At 58.7% G+C, this 14,930-nt stretch overlaps 1 protein-coding gene across 6 annotated transcripts; it reads left to right on the forward strand.

Moving 5' to 3' along the window:
* The first annotated feature begins 2,729 nt into the window (after window positions 1-2,729).
* On the forward strand, window positions 2,730-14,314 carry ZFP92 (ZFP92 zinc finger protein). 6 transcript variants are annotated; one of them, XM_089324604.1, is made up of 5 exons: window positions 2,730-3,022; window positions 8,286-8,897; window positions 8,982-9,192; window positions 9,741-9,845; window positions 10,121-14,314. In XM_089324604.1, the coding sequence occupies exons 3-5, from the start codon at window positions 9,159-9,161 to the stop codon at window positions 11,062-11,064; spliced, it is 1,083 nt and encodes a 360-aa protein (XP_089180730.1). In that variant the 5' UTR covers window positions 2,730-3,022; window positions 8,286-8,897; window positions 8,982-9,158; the 3' UTR covers window positions 11,065-14,314. The 6 variants fall into 6 exon arrangements, with proteins under 6 accessions (XP_089180730.1, XP_008251326.1, XP_089180729.1 ...); XM_008253104.5 differs by having other exon boundaries at window positions 9,066-9,192; XM_089324603.1 differs by having other exon boundaries at window positions 8,773-8,897; window positions 9,066-9,192.
* Window positions 14,315-14,930: the final 616 nt, after the last annotated feature.

Below are 14,930 nucleotides of genomic sequence, written 5' to 3' on the forward strand. Positions count from 1 at the left end.
GGGGGAAGCACCAGGAATGGGCCACTTGCTTCTCAGAGCCAAGTGCCAGGTCAAGGAGCAGCCCATGTGACCTGGGGCAATGCCAAGTGCTGCTCCCCCACAGCCACTGTCTCCAGGGACTGCGGCTTGGACAGTCCCTTCCTCTGCCTGATCCAGAAACTGCTCACCCCATCCAGCCCCACGGCCTGTCCCCACACGAGCGCCCAGTGCGTGCCGATGCCCTCAGTCAGTGCTGGTGGCTGTCCATGGCCCCACACCAGCTCTCGGGGGCTCCCTCACTTCCCTCAGTGGGCTGGGCCTTACCCTGGCTCCTCCTCCAGCTGCTCCCTGCTAAGGCCCCTGGCCAGGTGGCTTCAATGGGTGCCTTGCTGCCCACTGGCCCGCGAGGGCCCTGGCTGTGGCACAGAGGGCAGCACCTGGCCCGGAAAGCGCCTGTTCCCCTGGACCCCAGCAACCCGTCAGCAGCCAACCTCAGACAAGAGGGGAACAGACATGGAGGGCAGCCCTCATGAGCAGAACAACACAGGGCGGTCCCCTCACCCCGTCCCTACTCTTCCTCCCCACTTTCTACATGTGGGTTTGCCATTCAAGAGACTCCTCCCCGGGGGGGATTGGCAGGGGCTGGGAGCTGGCCTGGGTAGCTGGGGGCATCCCTGTGGGTCCCCAGGCTGTGCACGCCGCTGCCCTGCCCTAACTGGGGCAGGCAAGGGACCCAGCCTGGGCTTGCTGCCCGCGAGGACCTGTCCCCAACTCTCGGAGAAGGTTCCAGGGCCCAGCAGGCAGGTGGTGGAGAAAGGTGGCCAGAGATGGCCAGGCCTGATGCTGTGGTGCCCACGGTGGCTTGTGGACCCCCACTCTCTCAGGCCTGGCGTGTGTCTGAAATTCTTCCTAATAGAGTGTGGAAAATTCTGGAAGGGGGGTTTCTCCATCCTGGAGCCACTGGTTTGGCCCTGTCGCCCGGGCCCCGAGCTAGGTTGGCCAGGGATCTTCAGAGCTCCACAGAGAAGCCCCCACGGGCAGGAGGCTGGGCCCCGGCGGCCAGAGACGGCGGGTGCGGGGAGCACTCCCGGCCCGGCCTGAGGCCCCTCCCCCAGCTCCCACGGAGGGCGGCTGCTCCGCTCTCGGGTGCTGCCGGGCCGGGGCTGCCCCCGCCACCAGCCCACAAGAGCAAGGTGCAGGTGCAGCGTCCCAGCCCCCTCCCCTGAGGGTGCAGGTCCTGGGGCAGCCCCCACAGATGAGCACAAACCCAGTGGCTCTCAACAACAGGAGTGTGGGCGTCCAGGCCTGGGGGCCAGAGCCCAAAGTCGGGGTGCCAGCTCCTCCTGGTAGCTCTGGGTGTCCCCATGCCTGCGTCACCCCGCCTCTGGCTCCATCTGCCCGGGGCCCTGTCTCCTGCCTGTCTCCTGGGAGGGCGCCTGTCATGGATGCCCACCTGGATGATGTCGTACGGTCTGCTCGCCACGTCCTTCATTGAAGAGCCCTTTCGCCTACAAAGCACAGACCCGAACCAGCGCCCAGGTTTAGTGTAGGATGTACCTCGGTGGGGGCACCGTCCACCCCACCACATCTCACTCAGCCCAGGCCTATCCAGCCCGCACTCCAAGGAGGGAACAAACGTGGGCCTCGAGAGGGCTACTGCTGCAGCGTAGCGGGCAAAGCCACCGCCTACCATGCCTGCATCCCACATGGGCGCCAGTTCGAGTCCCGGCTGCTCCACTTCCAATCCAGCTCTCTGCTATGGCCTGGGAAAGCAGTGGAAGATGGTCCAAGTGCTTGGGGCCCTGCATCCACGTGGGAGACCTGGAGGAAGCTCCTGGCTCCTGGCTTCTGTCTGGCTCAGCCCTGGCCAGTGCAGTCACCTGGCGAGTGAACCAGCAGATGGAAGACCCCCCGCCCCGGTCTGTAAGTGTAACTTTCAAATACATAAATAAATCTTAAAAAGCAAAAAGAAACCCTGGGCCTCAGGACACAGAACTGGGGGCCCTGGGGTCCGCCTTGGGCCCTGTGACCGTTATCTGTGCTCACAGAGGTGGGGGCAGCTCTGCCCCAGACCTGGGCAGGACAGCTGCTGTACTGGAGCACTGGTTGCCCGTGGCTGGAGGGCAGTAACCCCAGCTCTGGTTTCCTGAGGCAGGGACAGCCCCGAGACCAGGCCAGGAGGTGCCCAGCGGGCGCCCTATTCCTAACAGCCTGGCTGCGGCGGAGGGCTGGGTCGGGGGTTTGCTGCTTTCGCTTTGCTGCTTGTCTTTCGCAGGTTTTCCGATGCTCCTAAGTTTTCCTCAAGGGCCCCACAAGTGTCCGTCAGCCCTGGTTCAACCCCAGTTTCACCCGAGGACCATGACCTGTGGCAAAACGGGACACTGATGTCCACTCTGCATGGAGAGTGTCTGCCTCCCATCTCCATGCATCGGTCTCCCCAAGTTCCCCACCCCCATTTTCTGGGTGACCATAACCTGGCCACTTTCTGGTAGCTTCCCCGCAGAGGCTCATGGTCCCCAGAGAAACGGACAGATGAAGGTGCGGGCTCAGCACCCGGGACTCTGGCCCCTCCCCCTGCGTCCTCCGAACCTCAGGGCGCTGATCCCCGAGGCCCGACGCCTCCCAGCAGCCCACATGGGAAGCGAAAGTGCCCTAGGGTAAGCGAGGAGTCTGGCCAGACGCCCCTGTGGGGAAGGAGCGGGCCAGCCGCCCTCCCACCGCACCGCGCATGCTCCTTGCCCCCCCCCCCCCCCCCCGGCCGCCGCCGCCGCCGCGCTCCCCGAGTCCAGTTCCCACTCCGCCGTCGCCTGGGCCCCGCCCGCTCCCAGTCCAGCTTGTCGCGGGACAAACAGACAGCGGGGCAACACGGGCCTCCTAAGCAGCGGCCAGCGCCAGGGTGGAGACCTGGCCAGAAGCCCCACCCCACTCCACCCCGCCTCCTGCGGACGTCGTTCCGGAGGGCTTCTCGGAGGCGGCGGCCTTGATCGGGCCTGCCAGGGGGCGGGAGGGGAGGCCTACAGCCCCGGCCATCGGTGAAGCCCAGGTACGCCCCCACGAAGTAGGGTTGCCGGGGGAACGGATTGGGACCATCTCGGCGGGGGTTGTGGAAGGTGGGGACAGGTGACAAGGAGGGCAAGGGAGCAGCCGCGGCAGGGGACAGTCGAGGTCGCCCCTGGAGGCGGCAGAGCACTGACAGAGTGCCAAGGCTGCTGGGTCAGCCTGGGTGGGGTGGGCGCCTGGGTTTTGCCCTTATCTCTCTGGTTGATTTTCAGCGGCTGGGCTAGGGCTGGTCGAAGAGCATCCGGCCACTCCTCTGCCTGATAAGTCTGGATTTTACCCGTCCGGGTGTGGAAACACCAGCCACACCTACACCATGAGGTCGTGGCACTGTTATCCAAGAACACCGGGCCAGCTGATCACAGCCACCATCCCAGAGGAGCCCCAGATTGTGCTCCTGCAGTAATGGGTGGGGAGAGTGTTGACAAGTGACAGCACCAGGGAAGGTGGGCGAGGGGGAGAGAGGGAATGGAAGTCGGGTGGAAAGTTTGAGTAGTGTGAGCAGACTGTCTCATTTGAAAAAGAGGGCGAGCTCAGAAAAAGCCATGTGGGTGGCAAAGGACCCGCCCCGCCAGCCCGGAGGATCACTTTTCCAGGTCAGCCCTGCCTCCACAGGGGGTGACACCTGGAAAGCCATTGACAGGGGAGCTGCTCTGTGCAGGCTCCAGGGAGGCACAGGGTGGGAGTGACAGCGCGCCCAGGCCTGACTTCAGCTCTGGCTCCCTCAGATCTCCCTCCCTGGCTGCACCACCAGATGGGTAGCAGGTGACAAGGACCTCAGGCCTGGGAAAGCTGGTGGGACAGAGAGGGGGCAGTCAGGGTCTTGAGCTGCTGGACCCCAGAGAAGTTCCACCAGGAAGGAAGAAACCTCACCAAAGTGGCCCCGCCAGGCTCTCCTCGTGGATGCAAAAGCCCAAATTCCTGATGCAACATCAGTGACGTTACTGGATGCTTTTTCTGCATGTTTGCCTGGCTTTTTCTTTTTCTGGGGAAGCCGTGCCATCTAGTGGACACCTGCTGGGATGGCACAGAAGGCTGCAGTTTCGCTGCAGTTCACCATCTGTCTCTCTCGGTCCTGTCTTATCTTTCCCTCAGTGTGGCCGCCTGGCTCACTCAGTCTCCCTGCGCGCGGCGGTGGAGGAGTCACTCACGCTGTGCCACGATGCCTCCTGCGGAGACCTCCAAAGTGCATATTGAGCCTGCGGTTGTGGTGGCTAAATAAATAAATAAATAGGCTTATGCTGTTTTCCAAAATGATCATTTTATTCTAGATTGAAAACACATAGAATTCCCTAGAACCTTTCTTCACCCCACACGTGAAGCCAATACCCATCAGCAGTTTCTCCCCAGTCTGCTGTGCCCTAGCCCCTGGCAAGCACCGATCTGCTTCCAGACACTGTGGACCGGCCTGTTCTGGACACGTCCTATGTTTGATACAGTGTACCAGTTTTTTGGCTGGCACAGCATGCACCTGCCAATGGAGCACCCTTACCATTGGACAAGACGAAAAGCGGAATTCTTTGCTGCCTGCAGCCCTGCAAGAGAGGAGGCTATGAGGCGGGGCACACGGGGGCCACGCCCAGGGGTGGGGCGGGGCCCAACGAGGGGCCTGGAGCTGGAGGGGCACTCTGCAGATGGCCTGTGGCTAAGGTGGCCGGGGTTCTCAGGTGCTTGCAGGTGGGCTCCAGAGTATAGCGACTGTGCCCAAGGGTCTGGCTCCTGGCCCCAGAGTGTGGTGGGCCAAGGAGAAGTGCAGTCTGGGGAAGGGATTCAGCAGACTGGCCAGCACAGCTTCAAAACTGGGTGGAGACGGCTGTTGTGAAATAGCGTGTTACATCACAGCTGTGCAGTCACGCGCCATGTGGCCTTCCGAGTGTGTCTGCCTTTCTTCACTTACCACAGTGTCCTTGGGGTCGCGTACGCTGTGACACGTGTGCGGGACAAACAGTACTGCGTACAGGCACCATATTTGCTTTCTCTTGTCATCCATCGGTTGATGGCCACTCGGGTTGCTTCCACGTGTGGTTCATCCTTTCTTCTGCTTCTGCTGTTTTTATGTCTGCACTGAAATGTCTTCAAGTATGTTGCCGGCTGTCTCCTCCACAAATGCTTCCATATGCATGTCTTTAAAAGGCCATTTTCTGGCCGGCGCCGTGGCTCACTAGGCTAATCCTCCGCCTTGCGGCGCCGGCACACTGGGTTCTAGTCCCGGTCGGGGCACCGGATTCTGTCCCGGTTGCCCCTCTTCCAGGCCAGCTCTCTGCTGTGGCAGGATGGCCCAAATGCTTGGGCCCTGCACCCCATGGGAGACCAGGAGAAGCACCTGGCTCCTGCCATCGGATCAGTGCGGTGCGCTGGCTGCAGCGCGCCAGCCGCGGCGGCCATTGGAGGGTGAACCAACTGCAAAAGGAAGACCTTTCTCTCTGTCTCTCTCTCTCACTGTCCACTCTGCCTGTCAAAAAAAAAAAAGGCCATTTTCTTCCATCATCTGCCTAAGTCCCCGAGCACGTGCGATCCCCTGCAGTCCTCAGGGCTGGGGAACGTGTGACCCGCCAGCCGTGGAAGACCACAAAACCATTTGGTCTGGCCCTGCCAAGGCCAGTACAGGCAGGACTTGCGATTCAGTAAACTGACGGCCGGCTAATGTTGAAGTTGCTCATTTTGTATGGCCTGTGTATGAAGTGCTAGATAGCCAAATGGCCTCCGGCAGGAAAAAGGTCCACAGCCTTCATCTGCCATGGTTTAAATATGGTTGCCGGGTGAGCCCCACAGTCCATGCATGTTGCAGGCCTGCTCCTCTGTGTGGCGCTCTTGGGGAGGTCCTTACGGGACCCTGAGTGAGTTCTCTAAGGAGTGAGAGTTACTGATCTCTGGTTTCCTGTCCGGCTCCCGCACATGTGCCCGAGCCTACCCTGGGCTGCTTCCTGGTGGCGTCAAACTGGTGCCTTTGTCCCCACAACCCTTGAGGAATGTCACTTGGCAAGAGTGCTTCTCACCACTCCCACTGCCAACAGCAAACACTCAGAGGAGATGTCGCAGTCACCCTCAGGCTGTCACCTAAAGCTTCCAGTAGTGTCGTTCCACCTTGAAAGGAGCCTTTTGTTCCTCATGACTGAAAACTGTCATCAGAAGCAGCACAGATGTCGCAGGTACTAAGGCGTTGTGGCAGCTGTTGAGACACCGCCTGGTAGGTCCCCAGGCCTCATCATGGTGCCTAGGTCTCCCCGCCTAGCAAACAAAATAAAGAACGTAAGCCCCAGGTGAATACCGTAGCTGTGCCTATGCTCGGAGAGTCCCACCCCTCACTCGCTCTCTGTCCTCCCTCCCTCCTCTTTCCCACTGTCTTTCGCCTCACTCTCTGTTCCCACTTCTCTCTCTGCTGCACCCTACCCTCTGTGCCCCCTCTTCCACTCTGCCCCACCCCCTGGCTCTCTGTCACCCGTTCTCTCTCTGTCCCCATCTTTCTGTCCCTACCGGCTCTCTGCCCCCCATCTGTTCCCCCTTTCTCTGTCACCCCTCCTCTGTTTTTCTCCCTCCCTCTGTCTTCTCCATCTCTGTCCCAGCCCCTCTCTATCCTCCATCACCCCTTCTCCCTCTCCCCCCCTCTCTCTGTCTCTCTCTCTCTCTCTCTCCTCGCCCCCTTGCCTCTCTCTGTTCCCCTCCCTACCTCTCTGTAACCTGCTGTCTCTGCCCCCCCCCGTCTCCCACTGTCTGTCTCTGTTCCTTTCTCTTTTTCCCCCCTCAACTCTCTGTCCCTCCTCTCTATGACCCCCCTTTCTCTTTGTTCCCCCTTCTCTCTGCACCACTTTCTCCGTTTGCCCCATCCCTTGTTTCTCTCTGTCCCCCTCTCTCTCTTGGTCCCCACCCTGTCTCTGTGCCCCCCATCATGTCCCTCTTTCTGTCCCATCATTCTCTGTCACCCTTCTCTCTGCGTCCCCCTCTCTGTACCCTCAGCAACTTGGCTGGTCCCCTTCTCTCTGTCCCCTCTTCATGTCCCCTCTCCTGCCTCCCTCTCTCTGTCCCTCCTCTCTCTTCCCTCTGTTCTCCCCCTCCACCCCCCCCATTTCTACAATCTCTCGGCTCCCTTGTTCTCTCCCTTCTCTCCCTCACTCTGCGTCCACCTCTCTCTGGCCTCCCCCTCTCTTTCTTCCCCCCTGTGTCTTTCCTTGCTCTGTACCCTCATCTCTTCTCCCTCTCTGTCCCCACCCTCTCTCTCTTCAGCCCCTTTTCTCCCTGTCCCAACCATCTCCCTCCCTGTAGCCCCCTCTTTATATCTGTCCCCATTCTGTCTAGGTCACCTTCTCTCTCTCCATACCCCCTCTCCCTGTTCTATCTTTCTGTCCCCCTCCCTGTTTGTCATCTTCCCCCTCTCTATTCCCACTCTCCCCCTCTCTATTCCCACTTTGATCTCTGTCCTTGCCCTCTCTCTCTCTCTGAACCCCCTCTATTTCTCTCCCTGTCTCACCTTCTATCCCTCTGTGTTTCACTCTCCTCACTCTCCCAACCTTTCTGTCCCTAATCTCTCCCTGTACCCTCTCTCTCTGTCTTCATTCTCCCTCTCTGTCTTTCCCCTACCATTTCTGTCTCACCACTCCGTCCCCACTTTTTTTTAAAGATTTATTTATTTATTTAAAAGAATTACACAGAGAGAGAGGGGCCTTTCATCCGCTGGTTCACTCCCCAATTGGCTGTAATGGCAGGAGCTGAGCTGATCCGAAGCCAGGAGCCAGGAGCTTTTTCCAGGTCTCCCTTGCGGGTGCAGGAAACCAAGGACTTGGGCATCTTACCCAGGCCATAGCAGAGAGCTGGGTCGGAAGTGGAGCAGCCAAGACTCAAATGGGCTCCCATATGGAATGCTGACACTGCAGGTGGCAGCTTTACCCGCTACATCATAGCGGCGGCCCTGTCTCCACTTTTGTCTCTCTATGCCCCCTCTGTCTGTCCCCCTGCCTGTCCCCTATCTCTGTCCTGCCATTTTTCTTTGTTCTTCCACCTTCTATGTTCCCGTATCTCTCTCTTTCCTCTTCTCTGTCCTCCACTCTGCTTCCTTCTGTGTATCCCCATGTCTGTGTGCCCCCTCCACCTGTCCCCCTCTTTCTGTCTCCTCTTCTCTCCATCCACCCTCTCTGTCCCCAAGTCCCCTCTGTGTCCGCTTTCCATCCCCGCCTCCTGTTCACACCCTCTCTCTCTCTGCACTCCATCCACCACACAGCCCTCCTTCTCTCGCTTTCCCTTCTTTCTCCCTGCAGAAAACAGTTTGTCAAAGCACCCTCCAGCTGCTGCCTGGCGCACCTGCTCCTCTGCCTGGGACTTCCATGTTGCACTCTCCAGACAGATAGGAATAACATCTGCCTGCCCAGCTGGCTCCTGGCCATGAGAACTGACATGGAGAAGCACGCGGCCCTGGTGACTGCTGGCCCTTGTGCCCATTGCGTGCTGTCTGTGCTCGTGCTGTGAGAGTGACTCTCCCTGTGCCCACAAGGCCCTGCCAGTGCCTACATCTTTGACTTGTGGCCTCCAGACCTGGGAGAGAATCCATGGATGCTGCTTTAAGGACCCCAGGGGGCATTTCCAGAAAGGAAGCAGCAGGTGGCGCCTGTGCTCCGTGGGGTGTCTGGGGTCCTGAGTCCACGGGCCTCCCCGGGAAAGCCCCCTCGCTCTCTCCCTGCTCAGTGTCCCCTTGCAGGCGACAGGTGGACAGGAAAGACTAACCAAGCTTGTGCGACATGTCACCAGTGGCTCCCGAGCAGCCAGGAGCTGCCCCCGGCTGGACTCGTCTCACCTGGGGCTCTGTACACTTTCCCTAGTGTCTTGGTGGCTCCCTGGCGATGGCGGCCATCCTGTTGCCCACGAGGTCCAAGGTGAGTGGGTGGCCCTGGCACGGCCTGCCCCCTAAGCTGGCTCCTCCCGCAGCCCACCCACTGCCGTGCACCCTGCCCCGCCAGGTTTTCTTGCCGTCGCCTCCTCCTGGGACCTGGGGAGCAGAATCCCCCTGCCATCACTGGATGACTGGATGTGGCTTCTCTTAGGTACCGGTATCTTTTGAGGACGTGTCTGTGTACTTCACAAAGACAGAATGGAAGCTTCTAGACCTCAGCCAGAGGCTGCTGTACAAGCGGGTGATGCTGGAGAACTACAGTCATCTGGTGTCACTGGGTGCGTGTCCCCAATCTCCCACCTTTATGACCCTGTGACCAGAGGCGACCCTGCCAATTCAAAGGCAAAGCCAGGATTCGCCGGCTTGGAAGCCAGCCCACGCCGAGGTCTTTCCAAACATCTCCCTTGCTGCTGCCCCAGGCTTGACAGCTGAACATGGCTCCCTTTCCTCTCCTAGAGCCTCCACTGAAATCTCACCCCATGGGAGACCAGCTGCTTCTGCTGGCTTCTTCCTGACCCTCACCGGGTAGCTGTGGGGCTCCAAAGACAGTTCTGGAATCGTGAGCTTTGAGAGCTCCCGGCTATTGGCATGTCGGCAGGCATTCCCTAGGCCACGCCCCCCCGCCCCCCGCCACCACCACCCCCCCCCCGTGCCCTTCTTCCATGACCTCCCTGCAGGCCAAGCAGCAGCATGGCTACCCTTGGCCTTCCTCTGGGACCCTTGCCGGTGGCACTTTGTGGCGGATTCTTTGTTATCCGGGTTGAGCAGTGACTCCGTGCCCTTAGCCACAATGCTCCTGACTCCCTGCTTCGTTTCTCACGAACAGGATTTGCCTTCTGCAAGCCTCACGTAGTGTCCCAGCTGGAGCGAGGAAAGGGGCCCTGGGTGTCAGACTTCCCCCGGCTGGGGGACCCCGCAGGACTGCGTGCAGGTGAGTGAGGGGTGCTCGGCGGTTTCTGTTGGTGGAGCGCAAAGTGGAGGAGGGTGGGAAATTCTCTCCACTGGTCGATGTCCCGCCCTGGGAGCCCCCGGCATAGTGCCATCCCCTGTGTTCACTGTGCACCTGCTCTGTGGGCATCTAGGGGCATCTGGCGCTCTCCCCCAGGGTCCTGCACTGCTGCTCCTAGCTCCCCGGTCTTGGCCTGAGGGTGAAGAAGCATAGCGCCCTCAGTAGAGACCCAGGGAGGGGTGGCATTGTCCTTACAGGTGACAGGGGAACCAACAAGATGCCGAAGGCAGGGCAGGAACATTCTGGAAGAGAACTCCCCATAACAGACCTTCCAGCTGGCAAGGAGAGTCACGCCTTGGGGACAGCAGCCCAAAGAGGCCCTCAGGGCTTAGGGCAGAACCTGGCCCCGAGGCCACAGCTGCCCAAGGGCGCCGAGAAGCGCTACCCGTGCCAGCAGTGCGGGAAGTCTTTCAGCCGCAGCTCCAACCTCATCAAGCACCGGGTCGTCCACAGCGGCGAGAAGCCCTACGCGTGCCCGGACTGCGGCAGGCTGTTCCAGCGCAGCCTCGCGCTGCTGGAGCACACGCGCGTGCACAGCGGCGAGAAGCCGTTCGCGTGCCCGGACTGCGGCAAGACGTTCACGCGCAGCTCCAACCTCATCAAGCACCAGGTGATCCACAGCGGCGAGAAGCCGTTCGCGTGCCCCGAGTGCGGCAAGCTGTTCCGGCGCAGCTTCGCGCTGCTGGAGCACGCGCGGGTGCACAGCGGCGAGCGGCCCTACGCGTGCCCCGAGTGCGGCAAGGCCTTCCGCCGCAGCTCCAACCTCATCGAGCACCAGCGCACGCACAGCGGCCGCAAGCCCTACGCCTGCCGCCAGTGCGACAAGGCTTTCAAGGGCGTGTCGCAGCTCATCCACCACCAGCGCAGCCACAGCGGCGGCAGGCCCTTCGCGTGCGTCCAGTGTGGCAAGGCCTTCCGCGGCCGCTCGGGCCTCAGCCAGCACCGGCGGACGCACAGCGGCGAGAAGCCCTACGAGTGCAGCGAGTGCGGCAAGGCGTTTGGCCGCCGGGCCAACCTCTTCAAGCACCAGGCAGTGCACAGCGGCCCAGCTCGTGGCCAGGCCTCAGCGGCCGCCGGCACTACAAACAGCCACGCACGCGTGAGCCCTGCGGCTCGGCCCCCGCGGCCTCGGCGCAGCTGAACCGCGGCGGCGCACCCCTGGAGGCGGCGACAAGCCTGCGCGGGTGGCCCCCGGCGCCCTGCTGCCGCGAGGGCTAGTCGCTGCCCGGCCGCCACCAGCAAAGCTCAGGGTCCCGCCTTGAGGCCCAGAAACTGGGCAACGACCCAAAACGTGAGCAAGACCCCGTGCGCCCGGGGCAGGCACCGCTGTGCGGCACAGGTGAGCATGCAGTAGGGGCCGTGCCAGCAGAGCTGGGTCCAGGCGCTGCCCAGTGCTCAGGGCCCTCAGGGGCAGAACTGCCTGCTGGCCCGGGGCAGGGAGCTGCAGGAGCTCAGGCCCACTGGGTTCCTTGGAGTTGAGAAATGGCCTCACCCTACAAAGCGCTGGGGTTTCCCAGGATTTGCCACTAAAAGCACTTTAATCCTTTCAGAGGTTATAAATGCAGAGGGCTGGGAACTTTAGCTGCTGCAGAACTTCTAGGTGATGGGGTCCTCCCGACCCCGGGCAGGCTCGGCACAGGGGTGTGCTCTGACTTGCGGTGGTTGTGGGCAACAGCTGGCTCAGGAGACTGGCTCCTGGGCTCTGGAAGCTTCTCTTGAGGAGAGGAGCCCTTTGCCAGCGGTCCCTCACGGTGCTGGTTTCGCTGTCCCCCCTGCTCAACATGCCCCCAACTCGCCCACTGCAACCTTCCGAACCCCAGACCCCACCAGCAGAGGCCAGCCTGCCCCCCCCACCCCACCAGTGCCTTCCTTGTGGCTGGTGACAGGAGGAGAGCAAGACGGGTTAGGAATTTGCACTAAGCAGGCCCCGAAAGCAAATCGTGCATGGCCATTTTTGGCATGTCGGAAGGGTTGGCCTGCTTTGAGTGTTTTTGTATTCAGGGCTGATAATGTATGTTGGAAGCAGATTTTTTGCATATGAGACTGTCAGGGAGTCACTCCTTAAATGAAAAGCTGCCCCCAACCCTCTGAGAAGACCTCAGGAGGAAGGGAGCAGCCCCAGGGCGGGCCCTTCAAATGGCACTTTACTGCAAGCTGTAGCCCGAGGAGACCTGCTGGCAGGTCCCGGCCTGTCCCCGAGCCCCATGCTCTCCCCAGAGTCCTGGCCCTGAGCGTTGGGTGAGCTGCCCGGTTCCTTTCAGCCCTCTGCACTCCCAGGGGAAGGGGCTCTGTCATACAGAGAGGGCCCCAAAGGCAGGCGGGGCGAGGGGTGGCAGGGGGCACCCCTGAGATCTCCCAAGAGGAGCTTACACTCTGTCTCAGGACACTGCTCAGAGCTCCGATCACTAAGACAACTCCAGAAATTTTAGACACACACACACACACACACACACACACACACATTTTTACCTAAATTATCTTATGGAAAGTTCTAGAGCTTTTGTCTTTTTCAGTGCACCCCTGCCCCTTTATTCTAGGATTGCCTTCTTGTCTGTTGTGTTCAGCCTTGCATCCTGAACCCTGGCTGCAGACCGTGGTCTCCAAGGCCTTACCATGAGGCAATCCAGAGTATCTGCAACTTTGGGTTTTCCGTGGGAAAAATCTTTGAAGTCCCGGGTGAGGTGACTGGGCAATTGGGGTTTGTCTGAGACACAGACCGTCAGGGCCAGGGCTAGCAGGGATGCAGGAAGTACTCTGGTAGGTGACGGCCTGGGTTCCTCCAAGTCAGAAAGTCACCAAATCTTATTAGGTCGTGGCTCACGGCCGTTGGTTGTCCTGTATAAGCTAGCTTTGTTTCCAGGAAGTGCCTTTTTTCACCTCAGAAAGCACCCCGCCCCCAGCGCTTCCCGAGGTGAATGACATTGGAAATGCCAGCGCATCTTTTTGTTTGCCGGCTCTGGCTTGGCCTCGTTTAGCTGCTCTTAATGAGGCTCGTGCCGCAGGGTAGCTACAGGTGGCATTTTGTTGGTCCTTTGAAACTCTGCACACTTGTCAAGAGCTGGAGCAGTCTCTCCGTGCAACTGGTAAACCGGCCTGCCGAAGTCATTATTTAAACTGAGCAGATAGGCAGCTGGGACCAGGAAGGGCGGCTAGGCTGCTCCTGCATGTTCCTGAACCAAGTGCACATCAGTCTCCTGAGAAACACAGGCTAACTTCCAGTTGTTTCTTGAGAGACTGATTTCAGGCGAGACAGCAGCATCCACACTGGCCACCGTGGGTACAGGGCGGAAGGCAGCATTCCAGACCGGAAGTGGAGGTTGAGGGACTTCTTGCAGTGACGGGGCCATGGACAAGTTTGAGTTGGGACAGCCTGGGGAAGAAGGGAGGGCGTGGCGTGTTCATTCCAGGTCAAGAGGTCAATGAAAACTGCAGTGTGGAGAGCCTGGGGTGTAACCCGCCAAAGATCTGGAACCCAACAACTCTGAAACGTGAAAGATCCTAACAGTGAGGACAGAAAGTTAATGTGAATGATAATTGCTGTAGCATTTGAGTGTGCACATTCAGGTCCACCCGTTTTGTGCACTGTAGACATCTAGATGGTTCTGATGCCCCTGAGGTGGCGATGTGTGTGCCCACAGTACACAATGACACAGTGTGAGAGGGGATGGCTTTGACGCCAGGGGCCCCAACATTCCTCAGGAGTACCCTAGCCATGCTTTTGGTACCTGCCCTAATGTGTGTCTCTGACATCACCAAACGGGCCCTCCAGGATTCCTGGACAGCTTCTCTGAAGGTTCAAGGCCTTGGACCCTCAAGGGGGTACAGTGTCTCCTTTTGTACTCAAGAAGCCCCACAGTTAGTCCTTCTCCAGCACCTGGGAACATTCAGGCAGAAAACTAAGGCTGTCCGAAGATTTGAGGTGACTGGATTTTTGTTTATCTTCTGTTAACAGCTCTATGTAGGTACAAAAGGTACATGATAAATTCCACATCTTTCACGTGTACAATTGCATGAGCTTTGCCACGTGTGTATACCTGTGAAACAACCCACCCAATCAAGATGGAAAACATAGCCATTGTCCCTAAAAGTGGCCTCCACTCCCAGGAAGCCCTCCTTCCTGCCCCTCCCTGCCCCTAGCCCCACAATAACTGCCCCCAGTTGCTTGCCCTGTAGCTTAATTTGTGTCAGTAGACTCAGCCAGTGTGTGTGTGTGGCCTCTCACTCAGCACAGCTGTCTGGAGGTTCATCCTGGTGCCGGTGGGATGTCAGTACTGTGTGCTTATCGCTCAGTAGCATCCCATCAGATGCGTGGACCACAATGCCTGCTGGATGCTGTTGCTACACATTGAGGTTTCTAGTCATGACAAATAAAGCTGCTGTGAACATCGGTAGACAAGTTTCTATGTTCTCATTTCTTGCGGATTTATAGCTGGCAGTGCACTTGCTGGGTCATGTTTAACTGCCCAACTGTTGTCTAAAGGTGTTGCGTCACTTTGTGGTCCCAGTTTCTTCCAGTCTGCTTATTGTCTGTCTTTCTGGTTCTCACTATTCTGGGAGGTGTGAGGTGATCTCTCACTGTGGTTTTGCTTGGCAGTTCCATGATGAAGTGTCTGTTCAAACTCCTTGCTCATTTTTAATTATGTTGTTTGGCTTATTACTAAATTTGAAGAGTTATAGACACAGCCACTTTGTATTTTGCAAATATCTTCTTCCAAATATCTCCTTGCCTTTCCATTTTCCCACCAGTGTCTTGTGAAGAGCAGAAGTTGTAATATCTTGATGAAGTCCAAATGATGGATTTTAAAAGTTTATATTTTATGCAAACTCACATCACTAAGAGCTTGCCCTATTTTTTCTTAGGGAAGTTTTATAGATTCCACTCTTACATGTAAATTTATGATCTATTTTGTGTGTGGTGTGGGGCAAATTCACAATTTCTTTTGTTGTACATAGATACCCAGTTTTCCCAGCACTCTGTTGAAAAGGTGATCTTTTCCCCCCTTGAAT

The sequence above is a fragment of the Oryctolagus cuniculus genome, chromosome X, assembly GCF_051225735.1.
Source record: "Oryctolagus cuniculus isolate XC-2025 breed Fujian yellow rabbit chromosome X, ASM5122573v1, whole genome shotgun sequence".
NCBI lineage: Eukaryota > Metazoa > Chordata > Mammalia > Lagomorpha > Leporidae > Oryctolagus > Oryctolagus cuniculus.

Excerpts from the sequence above, each read along its gene's own strand:
- ZFP92 (XM_008253104.5), top strand. The coding sequence starts at position 8,865 with ATGGCGGCCATCCTGTTGCCCACGAGGTCCAAG. Across the intron at positions 9,193-9,740 it reads CAGTCATCTGGTGTCACTGG|GATTTGCCTTCTGCAAGCCT; the intron begins GTGCGTGTCCCC and ends TCTCACGAACAG. Across the intron at positions 9,846-10,120 it reads CCCCGCAGGACTGCGTGCAG|GTGACAGGGGAACCAACAAG; the intron begins GTGAGTGAGGGG and ends TTGTCCTTACAG.